The sequence below is a fragment of the Schistocerca gregaria genome, chromosome 7, assembly GCF_023897955.1.
Source record: "Schistocerca gregaria isolate iqSchGreg1 chromosome 7, iqSchGreg1.2, whole genome shotgun sequence".
NCBI lineage: Eukaryota > Metazoa > Arthropoda > Insecta > Orthoptera > Acrididae > Schistocerca > Schistocerca gregaria.
In genome coordinates this window covers 133,012,018-133,030,537 of record NC_064926.1, presented here as the reverse complement: position 1 = coordinate 133,030,537, position 18,520 = coordinate 133,012,018, and the positions used below count along the sequence as shown (strand labels likewise).

Genomic DNA, 18,520 nt, shown 5'->3' with positions numbered 1-18,520 from the left:
ATTTCCTTTTAGTCTGTTGCTTGTTCTACATTAATCTCATTTTACTGATGCTCTTGGATGTGGTTGCTGTCCAGATCTGTGCTGCACTGATCTCTGTATATGTCCTTTGTCATGTTTACTCCCTATCTGTCAGGTCGTATTGCTGAAGACATCTGTGATGTGTCGAGTAAAATTATTCTTCCCTCTATCGTTGCTACCCCCTACTAGTTGAGCCCCAATCAATGCCAGCCGGTCCCATGGTGCTGCATGGCCCTTGCCATTGCCATCTGTGATTGTCATAAAGCTTCACAATGTCTTAAGCAGCACCCTTGCTCTGCCACTCTTATTACCTTTAGATGCCCTCTCGCCAGGAAGTAACAGATCCTGGTGGGAGGGTGTCAAAATCAAACAGAGAAAGCGGGTGGGTTGGGAATATTTCGTCTTCTCGCTAGATTCTTCTGTCCCTTTTGCATGTGTGTGGGCTATGCTCTGCATTGTCAAAGGTTGGCAAAGGCTATCTTCCTCCCCGGCCATGGCCTCTTGAATGGCTTTTGTAGATATTTGCTGGCTATCGTGGAACACGTTGTGACCAATTTTTGCAAAGGCATGGATGTTGGCCACCTATCTGGCCACCTTCCTCCCCCAAAAACAGTGGGCTGAAGCTTCTCACTTATGTGTTACCCTTCATCAGGTGGAATCCTACGATGAACTATTTACTGAATGGAACTTCTGGCCCTCTCATTTTCCTATGATTCAGTCAAAGGCCCTGATTCCATCCATAACCAGTTGTCCCAATACTTCAGTCTTCTACAGTGACAATATCTCCTCTAAGTGTTGAACTGTTTGTGGTTCCAAGGTGTTGCCATTTCTCAGTGGAGAGATAGTATAGTGGTTCTCGGCCTTCTGCCCGGTAAGGATCCAGATCTCTCGATAGTGACTGTCTAATCAGTCTGGCCAACATCCTCTGCAAGTTATTTAAACTGGTGGTGCTTAGTTGGCTCTGTTGTGTCCTCTTACCACTGTAGCTTTTGGAAGGAAAGGTATTTGTCTGATCAGTTCAGCAGGCCTTTTTTCAGTGCTGCCACCTTCGATCTTCATAAGCCCTATGACATGGCATGGGTCCATCACATCACTCCATTAATGGGGTCTTCAGGATCCTCTCCTGGTTTTCATTCACCAGTTTCTGTCCCACCAGCTGTTCATATTTGGGGTTGGCCAAGCTTTTAGATAACAAGTGTACTTAGGTGCCCCATTTCAACTTCTGAAGATGGTCTTCTGTAAATTCATTGTCCTTCACTCCCTTGCTCACACCTCTTGAGATGCCGATGGTTTGAATCTTCTCTGCCTTTATTAGGCCTTAGTTCTAATTTGTCTGGACTGTGGTTGTCACGTTTATGCCTCAGCTGTTCCTGCCACACTGTTCGCCTTTGACTTAGTCCAATCCATTTGGCCACCAGTGCCATTTGCACTATCCCTGTCGATAGTCTTCAGGTTGACATTAGGATTCTCACCTGACTTTCCCCCCTTTTGGCTTTGCTGTCTCGGCCATTGGTTTCCTATGCCATTGATATCTGCTCGCCACTCCTATTCTTTTTGTGGCTCAGGAGCATTGCCCATAGTCAGGTTGGTTAACTGGTTGCACTCCGCCTCGCTTGGCTTCATAACAGTTTTCATCTTCTCTCTTTGTCATGTCCCCACATACTTGTCCAAATGCCTCCCTCTCCCTTGGTTATTTCCTCAGCCCTGGATTAAGGTGGTTCTCTCCTGGGATCCAAAAGCCTCGCATCACTCCAATGTTACTCTGTAAATTGTTCCACCCACTTTTGCAGGAGTTTCAGGATGCTATTGTTTTGTACACTGATGGCTCAAAATCTGCCCATCACATGGGATTCTGTTGTCATGGGAACATGATCTCTTGCCTGCCACATGTGGAGTGTTTACTGCGGAACTTATGGCCATTTAGTGGACCTTTTACTTAGTAATGTATGGACTTTGAGTGGCGTTCAGGGTATCACGTGGTGCTTTTCGTCCCACCTTTTGGTCTCAACCATCCACGACCTTCTTGCTGATCATGACTGTGCTGCTTCTTCGGTTTGTTGCCTTTCGATTCCCAGCCATGTAAGTATCCCAGATAATGAGGTTGCTGATCATATGGCTGGAGGGAGAGAGGTCCACCATCTGCCCCTCACATTCTGCATGACCCCTTGGGGAGCAGATTTGCTTGAAATTCCTGTTTGCTCATAGGCTGACTCTTGGAATTACCCCTTGTCTAATAAACTTTCTGCAGTTAAGATGACTTCATCTACATGGCATTCTTCCTTTACCCATCTCGTGGTGGGAATCTCCCATCCTCTGCTATCTCCATATTGGCCATATTTGGTTGACCCACAGTTTTTCTATCCAAAATGAACCATTCCACTTTGTAGTTGCAGAATCCCCCTTATGAGATCAATATTTTGCTGGTATCTCCCTTCTTGGCTCGTCACACTAAATATGTCTCCCTAATCTCCTTCCTGCAGTTGTTTGAAGGTGACTCTCATATGGTTACGTCTGTCCTCAGCTTTCTTAAAAAAAAGTGGTGTGTTCTAAGAGATTTAAGTACTGGAATTTCCTTTGGAATTGAAGTTCCTTTGGTTAGTATTGGTGTTGGTTTGGAAGGCATTCGGCTTTGTCTCCATGCCAGCCTAGTTCCTCACTGCCACCTGCCCTCCTTTTCCCTACATTTTGTCTGGTTTTCTGTGCATTTTGTTTTCCCTGTTGTTTTCCCTCTGTGTCACGACCAACATGTGTGGGATCAGGATGGGTTGGTGGCGGTGCTGGTGCATAGTTGTGCGGTAGTGTCTCTGGGGCACCCCCTGCTCTCGCTTCTCCCCCCCCCCCCCCCCCCCTCTCACACACCCATCAACCCTCATGTTTTTGCTTTTTGTTGCCCTGACATTCCTTATACCTCTGTTTGCTGCTTTCCTTGCCCATCGAGTGGTCTGTGCTATTGGTGGTGTTTCTCCCAACTTGGATCATGGGATCAAGGACCTCGCTATCTAGTCCTCTCCCAGTGCCCCCTTGCTGCTTGAGCCCTCACTTCCCAAACCAACTATCCAGTTCAGGCAAAGTGCTTCAGTGTCAAAGGATCTGTCAGTTCCGTGACAGTCTTGGCTGCAGATTTGTAGACCTGCATTATAGGGCGAAGAATTGCCGGATGACACATTGCATCCAGGGCTCTGGGGGCAATTCACCTGGTCTCCTTCACCTGTTGACATAATTATTTCTCACCTCATTTTATGATTGTCTTACCACCTGATATCCCTTATGCTCCTTAGCTTCTCATGTTTACTACTACTTTTGTAGTAGTGAAGGCGGAAGGCATTCTTTGTCTCATAACTGTGTTTGCTCATAATCGGATTGTCGAGGTATCAGCTGTGGGTGGAGTTTCTCTCACCATAGGTGAGCCCTGGAGACCCCTCATTTGCTATAACCTATATACTGGCCCAACCTGTATACTTTAACTTCTCCTAATATAATTTCTCAGCACTGTCATCAATATTGCTTTCAGTGCCTCAGTTAATCCAATAAAATTCCTGACAGATGTTATGTACTCCAGATAAAGTATCACATGATAGCAGTACTGATAACCCCACAGTTCAGCCTCTTAATCCCCAACCCACCACCACTACGTTAATTTTGGTTTGTACTTTTCATATTCGAGGACATCAGGTTTCCAAGTAGAGAAGGCAAGTGGTCAGTGCTGAGGCCATCCTGTTCCTTATTTATATAAATGATATACCCTGTAGTATTATTTGCAATTCTAAAATATTTCTATTTGGTGATTACACTAGCCTGGTAGTAAAGGATGTCATGTGCGACATTGGCTCAGTTTCAAATCGTGCAGTTAATGACATAAGTTCATGGCTTGTAAAAAATAACTAATGCTAAATCACAGTAAGACTCGATTTTTACAGTTTCTAACACACAATTCAACAAAACACAACATTTTAATTCACAGTATTGACGTATGATTAGTGAAACTGAACAGTTCACATTTTTCGGTGTTCAGATAGATAGTAAACTGTCGTTGAAAGCCCACGTTCAGGATCTTGTTTAAAGACTTAATGCTGCCATTTTTATTATTTGAATGATATCTGAAGTGAGTGAGCATTTGATACGAAAATTAGTCTACATTGCTTATTACTGGGGAGAGGTATTAATGTCAGTCGGTGAGGTCTGGCACTAAGTTGCCTTTCGAAAATATCCCAAGGTGTTCTATAGGATTCAGATCAGGACCCTGAGCAGGCCAGTCCATTACAGGGATGTTATTTTCATGTAACCACTCCGCTACAGGCCGTGCATTATGAGCAGGTGCTCGATCATGTTGAAAGATGCACTCACCATCCCCGAATTAATCTTCAACAGTGGGATGACATTCACCGGCATTTGTCATACCCACACCCTGCCATCGGCTCGCCACATTGTGTACTGTGATTAGTCACTCCATGCAACAGTTTTTCCACTGTTCAATCATCCCAATGTTTACACTCCTTACACCAAGCAAGGCATCGTTCAGCATTTACTGGTCTGATGTGTGATTTCATGGTCGAGCAGATGCTCATAAGCCAGAGTTTTATCACCTCCGCCACTTGCAGTGGATCCTAATGCAGTTTGGAATTCCTGTGTGATGGTTTGGGTAGATGTCTGCCTATTACACATTATAACCCTCTTCAGCTGTTGGCGGTCTCTGTCAACAGGTGAGGTGGGCCTGTATGCTTTTGTGCTGTACATATCCCTTCACATTTCCACTTCACTGTCGCATCAGAAACAGTGGAATGAAGGTTGTTTAGGAGTGTGGAAATCTCGCGTACAGACATAAGACACAAGTGACACCCAATAACCTGACCATGTTTGAAGTCTGTGAGTCCCGTGAAGTGCCCCAGTCTGTTCTGTCACGATGTCTAATGACTACTGAGCTCACTGATGTGGAGTACCTGGCAGTAGGTGGCAGCACAATGCACCTAATACGAAAAATGTATGTTTTAGGCGGTGTCCGGATACTTTTGGTCACATGGTGTACATATTCTTTACTGTCGTTTCTTGTTAACAATATCAGCTTATTCCCAAGAATTAGCAACTTTCTGTACAGGTGCCGACAGATTGAGTATGGGAGTCCTTTATTTTCAATAAAAGAGGGAAATATTTTTTAAATGCATGAGCTATGGATGGCAATGGATCTTCACAAAGCCGTGCACGGGCCCTGGGTTGGCGACGCATCAGATTTTTCCAGTATGTGCCGCTATCCCACGGCTTGTTCACGTGCTCAACAACCTTTCTGCTGACGGGGTGATGCTTAGGGAAGCGTCGCTCCTTCAGCAGCCAATCAAAAAGGTCCAGGAGATCACGTGTGAGCGCCCACCGCGCCGAGCTGCGTGGACGAGGCGTGTGGATCAGTCTCTTTTTACTGACAGGCCCCTGACGAGATTAGACGCATTGGCCGGTTGTCTCCGTGCACTTTTGAGCCCCGGTTCAATCTGTTTGCGCCTTAGGGCCACTAAACTCACATAATGTACTCCAGCTAGGTCAATCAGTAAATGTTTTCTCAATAAACGGGAGGCAGTTTGCCAACCGGAGTTGAAAAATTAACACTTGCCCTTTTTGTAGACCCCACTTCCATTTTGGCCACATTCTGACAAGCACATTTCACTAAGTTAATACTCAACAGAAATCCAATCTGCATTTGCATCGCACTTTAACTCTTACGGAGAAAGGTGTGCAGTATACTGCTGCATCAATTTTCAGTAAGCTACCACAAGAAATCAAAAATCGTGGCAGTAATCCATGTGCTTTCAAATTGAAACTGAGGAGTTTCCTCATGGGTCACTCCTTCTGTTCCATTGAGGAGTTCCTTGAAAAATAAAGTTGTTTCTTGTGTTATTTTGTTGATAGCATTTACTTAAAATTACGGCTCGACTTTTTCTGGGTTCATAAACATTTTATTTTTTATCTTTTATTACTTTTGTGTCTTAATTTCATGTACTGGCATGTTCCATGACCTTGGAGGTTTGTTCCTCAATTTGCTCCTACAGAACTATATGGGGAATTTATGTCATATAAAATGGGTATTTGGTTTGTTTCTAGCAAATGCACTTTTATGCAAGTTAACTCGGTAACTATTCAAAGACTAGTTTATATTAGTGACAGTTAGAATACGTTGCCATCCAGGATGAAGACAGAAAAAGGACTGAGTAATCTTGTTCAGACAAAAAAGTTAGTAAGATTTTCCTGTGTTAAAAGATCTATGTTAAAGACTGCAGTAGCATCTTAGAATGTGGTACAATATATTTTTTATATAATTCATTTTCTTTACACTATATAATTCAGTAATAGTGAGTTATTTATACATTTTCAGGATTTTAAGGAAAGGTAATTTTCTAACATCTGTAACAAAATGTGTGTTGTTCCTTTCAAACATTTTTTATGGCTTGTGTAGTGAGCTGAGGAAAGGATCCAAATGCAACTTTCTCTTTTGCTGCTTCATCATATTTTTGGAAGATTTCCTGAATATCAGTTTTATAGTCCGACCTGGTATTGTGTTCCTGAGAGATGACAAAGCTTCGTATTGCATGTTCGTCTTCATTTGAGTATTCACTAGCTAAATGTAGAAAGTCTCAGGCAGCTGGCATTTTCTAAACAAAATGAAAATTCGATGAGCACCAGGGAAAACGGGAGTAATTCTAAACAGTGTGGCAGAAGTCAAAGAAGAGATTGGCTCATATCTATATTGCAACAAAGGTGGACCTGTTATTACAAAATGCCTTTAATGCGTGGGCACAGGAGGAGGAAAGGTGACATCTAGTGGCAATAGTTGTAGTTCCAGTAAAAAAAGTGAACAGTGAACCAGATGCGAGTTTTGTCACTGGCTTGGTGGTTCACACTGATTTTTGTCACTGCTAAATTGGATTTATGAATCTGGCACACCACCACATTTCATGAAATAAATTACATTTTCCTACATTTGAAAAGTTTCAGATTACACAGTGCGTACAGATGGATGGCAATGAAATTACCTTGTGTGTAGGATTGGCACTATATATACTAAGTATGTGTAACTGCAGGTGGATACCTGCTTTACTACATAATTTTTGGTATGTTCCTGATGCCAGACGCTAACTTTTCTCTGTTCATAAAGCTGCATAATGGGGATATAATGGGACCTACTGTAACAAAGGTATTACCATTCAGCGACATGGAAATAGTCACAAAAGGAAAACTTTATATCAGTGAAGTGTTTAGACAACAACTTGCTTTGTGATGTGTGTGTTCTCCCCAACACTCCACGCCCTCCACCCACACCCCCGCAAACCATTCAGTTCTCAGAGATCGTCCACAAACTGTCAGTGAATTGATTAATGATGATCATAAAGGACCAATCTCTGTTGATTCTGTAAACAGTTTTCATTACTATGTGAATTTCAAAGATGATTGTTTATGTTTTGCTGGGTTGTACTTGGTTAGAAAAAAAATCTGAAGTTGCTGACAACTAAGACATTTTTGAAGGAGTGTGGTGCAGCTGATCTGATGGTGGAAGAGAGTGTAATTGTCACACAGTAACTGCAGTGCTATTAATCCAGGATATTGAGTTTCATCTTATCCGGATATGCCCGAGCAAAATAATGTTGCTGGACAAGTAAATTGAAACATAGTAAAATCAACTCACTTCATATTATCATCTAGTGTGTTACCTAAATCATTTTGGGCTCATGCATATGACACAGCCATTTCTCTGTTCACTTGGACTGTTAAGTCAAGTGTTCGAGGCAACACACCTTTCAAGTTGTGTACTGAAAAAGCTTTACATAGTTTTAGCTAGTTACACATCTTGGGTGAAAATGCTATGTTTATTTGCCAAAGAACTTTCACTCAAAATTTGATGACATACCTCGCCATTTTGTTGTTACGTGAATGACAAAAAGGTTACGTGCGGATCCCACAAAAACACCATGCAGTGAAATTGTGTGATGATTTTTCAACCAGAAAAGTTATGCACAACTGTAAACTTGATGGTGCTGGAATTTAATTCCATATCTGAAGGAATGGAGGAAAGTGATTAGTAATTCTTAATCAGACAGAATGTCAAGTCTACTGTTGATCAAATTGTGACCAGTAACCAAGAATGTTCAGACAAATTACAAAGTTGTTATTCAGTTCATAAAATAAAAACACCAGTAGCCTCAAGAAACAATAAATGTGTTAGTTTGCCTGGTACAATCAGTCCATGAAGAACTAGCATCAACAAACTTCAGTGAAGCTATGATAAGTCATGATTCTGATAAATGGCTTAATTCAGCGAAAGAACAAATGAAGGCCGTTGAAGAAAACAATGCATAGGACTTGTTAGAACTGCCAAAGGGTAAACATATTAACGATAATTAACAGGTGCTTCATGTAAAATATAAACCTGATGGGTTGACTGGCCAGTACCATGTTCACTTGGGTGTTTGTGGTATGCAGGACTTCATGATGGTGAAACTTTTACTCCAATTGTTTGTACCTTAACAGCAATTGTAGCTGGAGAAGTTTGAAACATATCAATTCAATGTTAGAAGTTAATTTGTTTGGAAACTCGGACACAGAAAAATATGACTCAGTTAGTATTTTAAAAGCAAATGAGGTTGTTTTTGTTGCCTCAAGAAATCATTATATGGGCTTCAGCAGTAATCTCATTGCTGGAGTAATAACTTTGAGTCAACCATTCGTTCAACAGCAGATTCCTGCATTTGCATTTGATGGATCAAAACAGAAAAATTGTTATTTATGTCGATGGTGGTCTTTTTGCAGTGTCAGCTTAAAGCACAGTGAATTTGTTTTTAGATTTGTTGTCAGAATTAAAAATAACAGTGGACTCTTTAGGTTCATTTTTAGATATGCAGATATGAGTGTAGCTTGATGATTCCACAGTGAGTGTACACAGAAGATTATATATTGTTCTAACATGGCCGACTAGAAAGCATTGAAAACCCCCCAAGTTATAGTGAACGTTGTGGATGTGTGACCTGTTCTTCTTGTCCAAATCTCATTTACACTGTTACAAAGGTTGATCACTTCATTGATGGCTAAACTCGCTTCTGACTGGAATGCTGGAATATGTATTTTCTGATATGTCTGTGGTACCTCAGACCTGGATCTTTTCTAAATTTCACCTGTTGTTAAACTGTGTCCCTATGCTAATGCTGACATCACAGACAACATTAAAACAAGACTGTCATCTTACAGTTTTGTGTCATTGATCAACAGTGTGTCTCAATGAAAAGCGACTCTCCTGTTTCAAGAATGTCTCAGCTGCAGAAATCAGTCTTGCATCCCTCACTGAAGTGGAGTTTGTTGTTGCCAGTCAAGGAGATAATGTGTATGGCTTAAGTGACTGATGTTGGAAATAGTAGGAAAAAGGAACACAAAATTTGGTGAAAAATCCAGAATTCCACAAAGGTTCTGAGCATATGAGAGAACATTACTATTTTGTGCATCAACTCTAACAAAAAGACAGTATCAATCTGGAATGTGTGTGATCTGAAAATCAGCTTGGAGACATGTTTGCAAAGCCTTAACTGGAACAAATTTAGAGTAATGTGTGTTAAGGTAGGACCTTGCGAGTAATGCTTCATTCCCTTGTTCTGTTTCCCTTGGTGGAAAGTATTTTATATAACACAGTTTGATTTAAGAGGGACGTATTAAAGTAAATAAATCTAACATTGATATGTTTTCTCTTCCAACCTACTGTGGCACTAAGTTTTTGTTTATGGTGTGTGGGTGTGTTTTGTGTGTGAAAGAAGAGTTTGGATTCCATAGAAGTGTAGAAACATGTGAGGAAGTACTGACCCTACGACTTACCTTAAAGGCTAGGCAAACCTACATTTATAGTATTTGTAGATTTAGAGAAAGCTTTCGACAGGGTTGACTGGAATACTCTCTTTTAATTTGTGAAGGTGGCAGGGGTAAAATAGAGCGAATGAAAGGCTATTTATAATTTTTACAGCAACCAGAAGGCAGTTAATGAGTCAAGGGGTATGGAAGGGAAGTAATGGTTGAGAAGGAAGTGAGACAGGGTTGTAGCCTGTCCCCAATGTTATTCAATCTGTACAACAAACAAGCAGTAAAGGAAACAAAAGAAAAAATTTTAGTAGGAATTAAAATACAGGGAGAGGAAACAAAAACATTGACATTTGCTGATGGCATTGTAATTCTGTTGTAGACAGTAATGGACTAGGAAGAACAGTTGAATGGAATGGACAGCGTCTTGAAAGGAGCCTAAAAGATGAATATCAACAAAAGCAAAACAAGGATAATGGAATGTAGTCAATTTAAATCAGGCGATGCTGTGGGAATTAGATTAGGAAATGACACTTATAGCACTAGATGAGTTTTGCTATTTGGGCAGCAAAATAACTTAAAATAGTCAAAGTAGTGAGGATATAAAATGTAGACTAGCGATAGCAAGGAAAGCACTTCTGAAGAAGAGAAATTTGTTAACATTGAGTATAGACTTGTCAGGAAGTCTTTTCTGGAAGTATTTGTATGGAATTTAGCCATATATAGATGTGAAATATTGATGATAAACAGTTTAGACAATAAGAGAATAGAAGCTTTGAACATGTGGTCTAAGAAGAATGCTGAAGATAAGATGAATGGATCACATAACTAATGAGGAGGAATTGAATAGAACTGGGGGAAAAGAGGGATTTGTGGCACAACTTCGCTAGAAGAAGGGATCTGTTGGTAGGACACACTCTGAGGCATCAAGGGTTGGGAGGGAAGTGTGGAGGGTAAAAATTGTAAAGAGAGATGAATACACTAAGCAGATTCAGAAGGCTGTAGGTTGCAGTAATTTCTCAAAGATAAAGAGGCTTACACAGGACAGAGTAGCATGGAGAGCTGCATCAAACCAGTCTTTGGACTGAAGACAATAACAACAACAACATTTTTTAAAAAATGTTGATACATATTAGTTAATTTATTATTATTGAAGAAGATCTCTCTATGTGACAATGCTCAAATGCCACGACATTTCAGAGTATTGTACTCACCATCTTCTGGCAAAGATATTTTCCTTTGGCCTGGTCTGACACATTTTTTATAGAGGGTCAGCATAATAATTCTAACCTTTTTACCTTAAGTCTTAAAAATTTCTCTCTCTCTCTCTCTCTCTCTCTCTCTCTCTCTCTCTCTCTCTCTCTCTCCCCCCCCCTCTCTCCCCCCTCCCCCTCCCCTCAAAAAATGCTGAAAACCAGGAATATAGTGCTTGACATTAGTTTAGAAAGTAGTCATATACTTGGATACACGTCCATTCAGCAAAATGCCTGATTACATTAAAGTGATGTTGATATTGTTGGGGAGTATGAGTGAATAAGATAACTTTGTTGGGCAGCTTCTTGTGCTCCACTAACGAGTACCTCCATCAAAAATAAAATTTTATATATTAGGTTCATGAAAAATTCCAGTTAGCATTCTAATACAATTCATTTTGTCAGCCACATTCACATCCTGTGTCCAAAGATTTTATGCCAAATAATTTTACTCATGGTTGTATTTATTACCTAAAGGTTTTGATTAGATGAAATGTTGCATTGTGATTGTAGGCCAAGATCAATAGGGAGTCTGCTGATCATTTCCTGCTTTGTTAGTTAGTTACACTGTGTGATTGCTTGTCGCTACTATCAGTACTGAAAATTTATTTTCACAGTGGGAAGTTGGAGCACCCTGTAGAGCAATTTTTTCGGAGGATGGGTGTGAATATGAAGCCGTTATACAATCTGTAGACCAGACGAAAGGAAAATGTGTTGTGAAGTTCATAGGTAAATATAAACATTTTGCAGTCTTATTGGGAAATGTTTTGTATTAATAATAAGAGTAACTGCTATATTGCAGGAATGTTTGAAGTGCATTGCATTAGATAGAACACCAGAAATAAGTTGGGAATTGTAGTCAGTAGATATGGAGGAAATTCCATACTTGTTGAAAGAAATTTGTTGCAAGTGATGAGTGTGAATGCTGTACAGGTTGTATATGAACAATGTGTGTGGTGAAAGATGACTGTTCTTGGCTTTTAGAACAAGGGCTTTCTTGTTCAGCAGGAAATAAACAGCTGCCAAAGGTGGGTGTTAAAAGATGTAGCAATATGTGATGGAAGGTTGCAAAGTATCAATAGTGTTTTGAAGTATTGTGTAAATGAAGTTCCTACTGCATTTTTAATAACTTAGAAATCTATTATAGCAAAAAATCAGATGCAGTTGAAGAGTGATTTACTATCATGATTCCAGCTTAGTTTTTAGTATTGTGTATTTCTAAAAATATGAAATGCCCTGTTGCTACACGAAAATAACATAAGAGTTAACATAAGACACTATTTAGTGATTCTGGCCTATTAATGAAAATTGTCAAGTTTAATTATAACTTCAAGGATTTATTTTCAGTAGTGTCCTCCCACACCCTTCCTCCCATTCACACAGTCCTGTTCTGTAGTTTTTTAAGTTTGTTGTGTACAGGCTTGCAAATTATATAACTTTACTGGGTGTGACCCACCTTTCCGGGAAATACAGCTTTTAATTTTTTCCAGCATTACTCTATTCTTTCAATGAATTAATTATGCTTCTCAAATGTAATTTCTTAGGCTACGATAATGAAGAAGTAGTTCCAGTGGCAGCTTTACAGCCATCACACGGTTCCATTGCAAGGCAGTACCAAATACAGCAAGCATTGGAAAATGTAGAGGTGATATTTCAGTTTTTATTGATACAAAATACTAATCTTGCCAAGTAGCATGCTCAAAAGAATGTATTTGCTCATTTAGTAAAGCACTGTGTAAAAATAAAATATAATTTAATAACCAACATTTTCAGTCGGATAATATTATTGGAAGTGATGAAGATGGAGAACATCATATTGATTCATTTGAAGATGCGTCATCAAATGGGGCATCCTGGATTGGACAGTCTGAATTTTACAACAGCAGGCAAGGACCATATCTGCATCCTCAGGTACTGCTGTTAGCTATTTCCAATGCAAAATATAGCAACAAGTTATGTGAGAGAATTTCTAGGTTCTTCTTACCTTCAGGAGATGAAATATGTAGTCCTGCCAATAAGACTTACATTGAAACAACACACAGTTGAGCTTTCTGAAGTAATAGTTCGTTCGTTGCAGAGAAGAGAGGGATACACTATCTGATCTAGATACTGCTGTGTAATGTTGCTGTGTGTCGAGACAGACCTGCTAGTATGAAAGAAGGCTGGGAGTATTGTATTGTTGAGAAGCAGAAACAGCCTCCTCCCAGGGGGCTTGCTGCTATCTGGTGGGTTTGTGCTTGGATACCACAGGTCCCAGCCTCTGCAGCATTTTTTCCCTTCCATGTTACATGTCTATCCTCTAGGTTTCTTTTTTCCCCCTCCATTGTGAAATATGTCATGAATGTTTTGGAAATGTGTTCTGCATATTCAGTCAGAAATGTCTCTTTGCTATTGTCTTTTTTTCCCCCCTTCTCCTATCCTTTGTCTGCTTTGGCATCTGAGGTTCCTCTTTTTCTTCTTCCTCCATGTGCACTCCCGAAGGCCAGTCCACACATGACGTATAGCAGGTGACTGGGTCACACACAATTCCCAGCCCTGGGTTGACAGGTAGGGTTCGCACGTACCCCCTGGTACAGCCCAGGCCCAGTGAGGGGTGATTGCCTGAGCTGCTACCTTCCCAAATTGTCAATTGGTTCCTCTGTCAGGTGTTCGGGAGGAGTGACCAATCACCTAATGTGGGTGCAACCTCTTCTGAGGGGTATCCCCAGTTGGAAGGAGCAAATCATCAGAGACGCTGGCAATCTTGGGCATTTTCTTGCAATGAGCGAATAGTCTTCTTCCCAGTCAGTGCCTGCCAAACGTAAACAGGAGGTGGCTAATGAATCAAAGACCCTCCCAGTTGCACCCAAGTTCTTGTGGTCCTTTGCCACAATATATCCTTTGTTGATGTGACTGCTGACACTGTGAAATCGTGCTGTGGTTTATGCAATGGCACTTCGCTTTTGGAGACTACTTCTGATTCTCAAGCACAACTGCTTGCAGCTTCGCTCCTCCATGGCTATCCTGTTGGTGTCGAGGCACATCAAACGCTGAATTGTTCGCGTGGTGTTATTTACAACTAGGCTGGTTGATGGTCTGACAGAGACAGAAATCAGAAATGTACCTTTCTGATCAGGGTGTCATTGCAGTATATCGGGTGTTAAAAAAGATAGACACATCCTTAGTGTCCACAAATGCTCTTTCTCTCAAGTTTGATAGAATGGTGCTTCTGTCAAAGGTCATAGCAGGCTATGAAGTTATCACAGTTCGACCGTACATTCCAAACCCAATGTGCTGCTACCAGTGTCATCATTACAACCACCCTGTGGACACTTGGCCAAATGTGTAACCCGTGGTAGGGGTGCTCACAAGGGCAATTGTCCGCCTCCTCCTTCCTGCTGTATCAACTGCAATTTCAGCCACACTGCCTCCTCCTGTTATTGTCCTATGTATCTCGATGTGCAGGCTGTCAAAGAGATTCGGGTGAAGCAAAAAGTACGTTACCCTGTCACTAACAAATTGTTGGCTAGCCACAAATGCTGCATTCACCCATCTGCCACTTGCAGTACTGTTCTTGCTACATCATGTTCCATGAAGGACATGGCCACACAGACATGCAACCTCAGATTTGGCATTGCACTTGTGAAATTCCCCAGTGTCATTGTAGCATCCCCGTCTCCTTCTCCAGCTGTGCAAAAAGCCACCAGACTTTCGCATCATGGGGCCAAGTCACCCGCTACACAACTGGGAGGCTGGAAAGGACAGAAGAAATACTCCTGTGAAGACTTTCTACATCACTCCAGCCAACAAACATCAGAATTGTCATCTGCCAACTACAAATATTCAAGAAATCAAACAGAGGCAAATGATCTTCTCCTTTGCCAATTCGGAGATCCCCTTCGATGGTGTCGCCAAATTGATACCCTCACCTAGCCATCCTCCATGTTGCTTGTGCGCACCATCAACCGTTTTTCTGCCCTGGACTCTGCAGGCTGACAGAAGGAGAATTCTGGTGCTTCTATAGACCTCGTAGAGTAGGATCTTCCTGCCTGTGTGCCCGGTAGCAGCGATTCTTCGAAGGCTGGAACTCAGCAGCCACTGAGGTGACACCCCTTCAGTTTTCCTCGTCATGAGTTTCCTCCAATGGAACGTTTGTGATCTTTAATCCAATAAAGAGGATTTATAGCATGCTCTTAGAACCAAGCATGCACTTGTTCTCTGCCTTCAGGAAACAAAATTGCATCATCATCGTTTTGAGCTCTCTCATTTCTTCCTGATCCATTTTAATCTCCCCCTGAGGTCGGGATTCCATCTCTTGGGAGAGTCATGCTGCTCATATGTGATGATCATAGTCAACAAATCTGACTACCCACCTTCAAACTGTTGCAGTTCGCCTTTTCCTTCCTCACTTGACCTTCTCCCTTTGTATTACTAATGTCCGTATGTCATTTGATATCACCAGGGCAGACTTCATCCAGCTGAATGGGCAGCTATCTCACCCCTTTCTGCTGTTTGGTGACTTTAATTTGCATCATCTCCATTGGGGTTCTCCCAGAAAGGGTGCAAAGGATGCCCTCTTGGCTGACCTCAATCAACTTAACCTTTCTGCCTTAAAACACGAGCACCCCCTTGACTCCATATTCCTATCCTTCTGCACTGCCCAGCTTGCCTATCATCCTGAATGGTCCAATCTCTCTGACAAATACTCAAGTGACCATTCCGATAGGCTATCCATTTGCTGACTCGTACCCCACCTCCTTGGACCCTCAAATGGTAGCTTACTAAGGCTGACTGGAGGTGTTACTTCTCTCTGGCGACCTTAGACAAACATCATTTTCCCAGTTGTGAAGGTGGAATATCTTACAAACGTTATCCTTACCACTGCAGGACATTCCATGCCTCCCCCTTTCTCTTTACCATGCAGTGCTCTGGTTGCTTGGTGGACTGAGGTGCGCCGCAACGTAATTTGTGCATGGAGACATGCTATCTGCATTTTAAACCATCACCTTATGATGACAAACTGCATTAATTATAAACAGTTGTGTGCACAGTGTCATTGTGTTGTTCAGGATAGCAAAATAGCTAGCTGGATTTCTTTCACTAGTTCTGTTAACAGTTCCACCCCCTCTTCCATTATGTGGGCCAATCTCAAACAGCTCTCTCGGATCAAGATCCACTCCCCAATTTCTGGCCTGACAGTAGCAGACGACGTAATCATGGACCCTGGTGCTACCTCCAACACCTTGGGTTACCATTTTGCAGACAGTTTGAGCTGCTCCCTCTGTCACCCTACCTTCCTCCATCGAAAATGAACAGAGGCAGCTCAGGCGATACCTTTTTCAGAATCGTGTGTACTACAATGCTGCTTTTACTATGAGGGAGCTAGATCATGCTCTCACTTCATCCTGATTCTTCACCCCAGGGCTAGACACTGTTAATATTCAGATTTTGCAGCACGTTGCTTTGGTGGGCTTCATACATACAACCACATCTGGGCAGAAGGCACATTTCCCAAACATTGCTGTGAACCCACTGTAATTCCCGTACCTAAGTCTGGTAAGAAAAACACCTCCCTTCTAGCTGCCGGCCCAAATCTCACCAGCTGTGTTTGCAAGGTAATGGAATGTATGATTCATGCACGGCTGGTATGGTGGCTAGAGTCTCGCAATTTACTAACCACTGCACAGTGTGACTTTCGAGCACACATTTCTGCAGTTGACCATCTTGTCGCTTTATCCACGCGTGTCATGAATTGTTTTCTGCGGAAATCCCAGTGTGTGGCCATGTTTTTTAATTTGGAGAAAATCTAAGACACTTGCTGGAGGACAGGTATCCTCCATACTCTCTACATGTGGGGGCTTCCATGGCTGCCTGCCCTGTTTCTTTCAGGAATTTTTAAAAGACAGAGTTTTCAAGATATGTGTGAGTTCTGCCTAGTTGGTCACCTTTATCCATGAAAATGGTGTGTCTAAGGGTTCTGTCTTTAACATCATTCTCCTTGCTGTCACCATTAACCCTATAATAGCCTGTCACCTGCCAGGCATCTCGGCTCCCTTTTTGTTGATGATTTTGCCATCTACTGCAGTTCTCCATGGATCTGTCTCACTGAGTGGTGTCTACAGTGATGTCTTGATTGTCTTTACTCATGGAACATAAACAATGGCTTTTGTTTTTCCACTGACAAAACCATTTGTATGAATTTCTGGCAGTGCAATTGGTTTCTTTCACTGTCTTTACATCTTGGGCCTGTTGCTCTTTCGTTTATTGAAACAATGAAATTACTGGGTCTCGTGCTCGATAGGAAACTTTCGTGGTGCTCTCACATGTCTTGTCTGGCAGCCCGCTGCCTGCGACCCCTCAGTGTCTTACATGTCATCAATGGTAGTTCCTGGGGTGCAGATCAAACCACCCTCCACTGTTTGTGCCGGTCTCTTGTCCATTTGAAACTAGACTACAGGTGCTTTGTTTATGCATCTGCACGTCCATCCCTCTTACGCAGTCCCAACACTGTCTACCATCATGGTATCCGTTTGGCCACGGGTGCCTTTTACACTAGTGAATTAAGGTAAAGGTGGGGTGGTGTGAGGGTTTCATCACTATGTTGTGGTCTTACATCTAAGAGGATATGAAAATGTTTTACAATATTCTGAGTGTGTACAGTAGAGAAGTAGTTCAGTCAGTAATCATATCAGCATGACAATGCATCATGTTATGAAGCAGTGGTTTGTGGCCAATAACATTCTTGAAATGAACTGACCTGCCTAGAATCCTTACTGGAACAAATGGTATGCCTCTAGGATTTTACAATGTCAAAAGACCCCACTATCCAACACCACTATCTTTTTTGGTTTTGCCTTGTAAGGAAGAATGGGCCATCCTTCCTCCACAGCCATTGACACCCCACTGAAAGTGTCCTCGACACAGTTCGTTATAATACATTAATATCTGCTAATAGGTGTATGGATACTTTTAATCTGATGTTGTATATTGGAATATGTGAAAAAGGGTAGAGCAGGTCACTCTGGTCCCAGGATGAGAGTGACTTATTTATAGCACAGATGAGGGTGAAAAAAAGTTATATTTGTCTGTTGGCAGAACTACACATTTTGCCTTCTGAAGATAACCAGTAATTACACCTCATAATTTTAGTTAACTAGATTGAATTTTCATGTTATGCAAATTATTACAGTATAGACTGATACTTGAACATGGGACCTTTACATTTCACGGCAACTTCAGAGCTATCCAAGCACAATTCACAACCTGCCCTCACAGCTTGACTTTTGCGAATACCTTCTCTTCAATATTCTAAAGTCCTCTTGTATACTTTGCAACAGAGCATTTTCCTACAAAAGACGAAGCTTCCAGGTTTGAGTCCCAGTCCAGGAAAGAGTTTTAATCTGCCGAGAATTTTGATATCGGTGCACTCTCCACTGCAGAGCAAAAATTATGAGCAA

General features: G+C 41.6%; 1 protein-coding gene across 1 annotated transcript in view; it reads left to right on the top strand.

The window, feature by feature from the left end:
• LOC126282219 (survival motor neuron protein) overlaps positions 1-18,520 on the top strand; it is a 108,284-nt gene that overhangs the window by 70,484 nt on the left and 19,280 nt on the right. Inside the window, exons 3-5 of the mRNA XM_049981766.1 lie at positions 11,702-11,813; positions 12,629-12,729; positions 12,858-12,995. Of these exons, the coding sequence (XP_049837723.1) occupies positions 11,702-11,813; positions 12,629-12,729; positions 12,858-12,995 (351 nt within the window). The remainder of the gene's footprint in view (positions 1-11,701; positions 11,814-12,628; positions 12,730-12,857; positions 12,996-18,520) is intronic.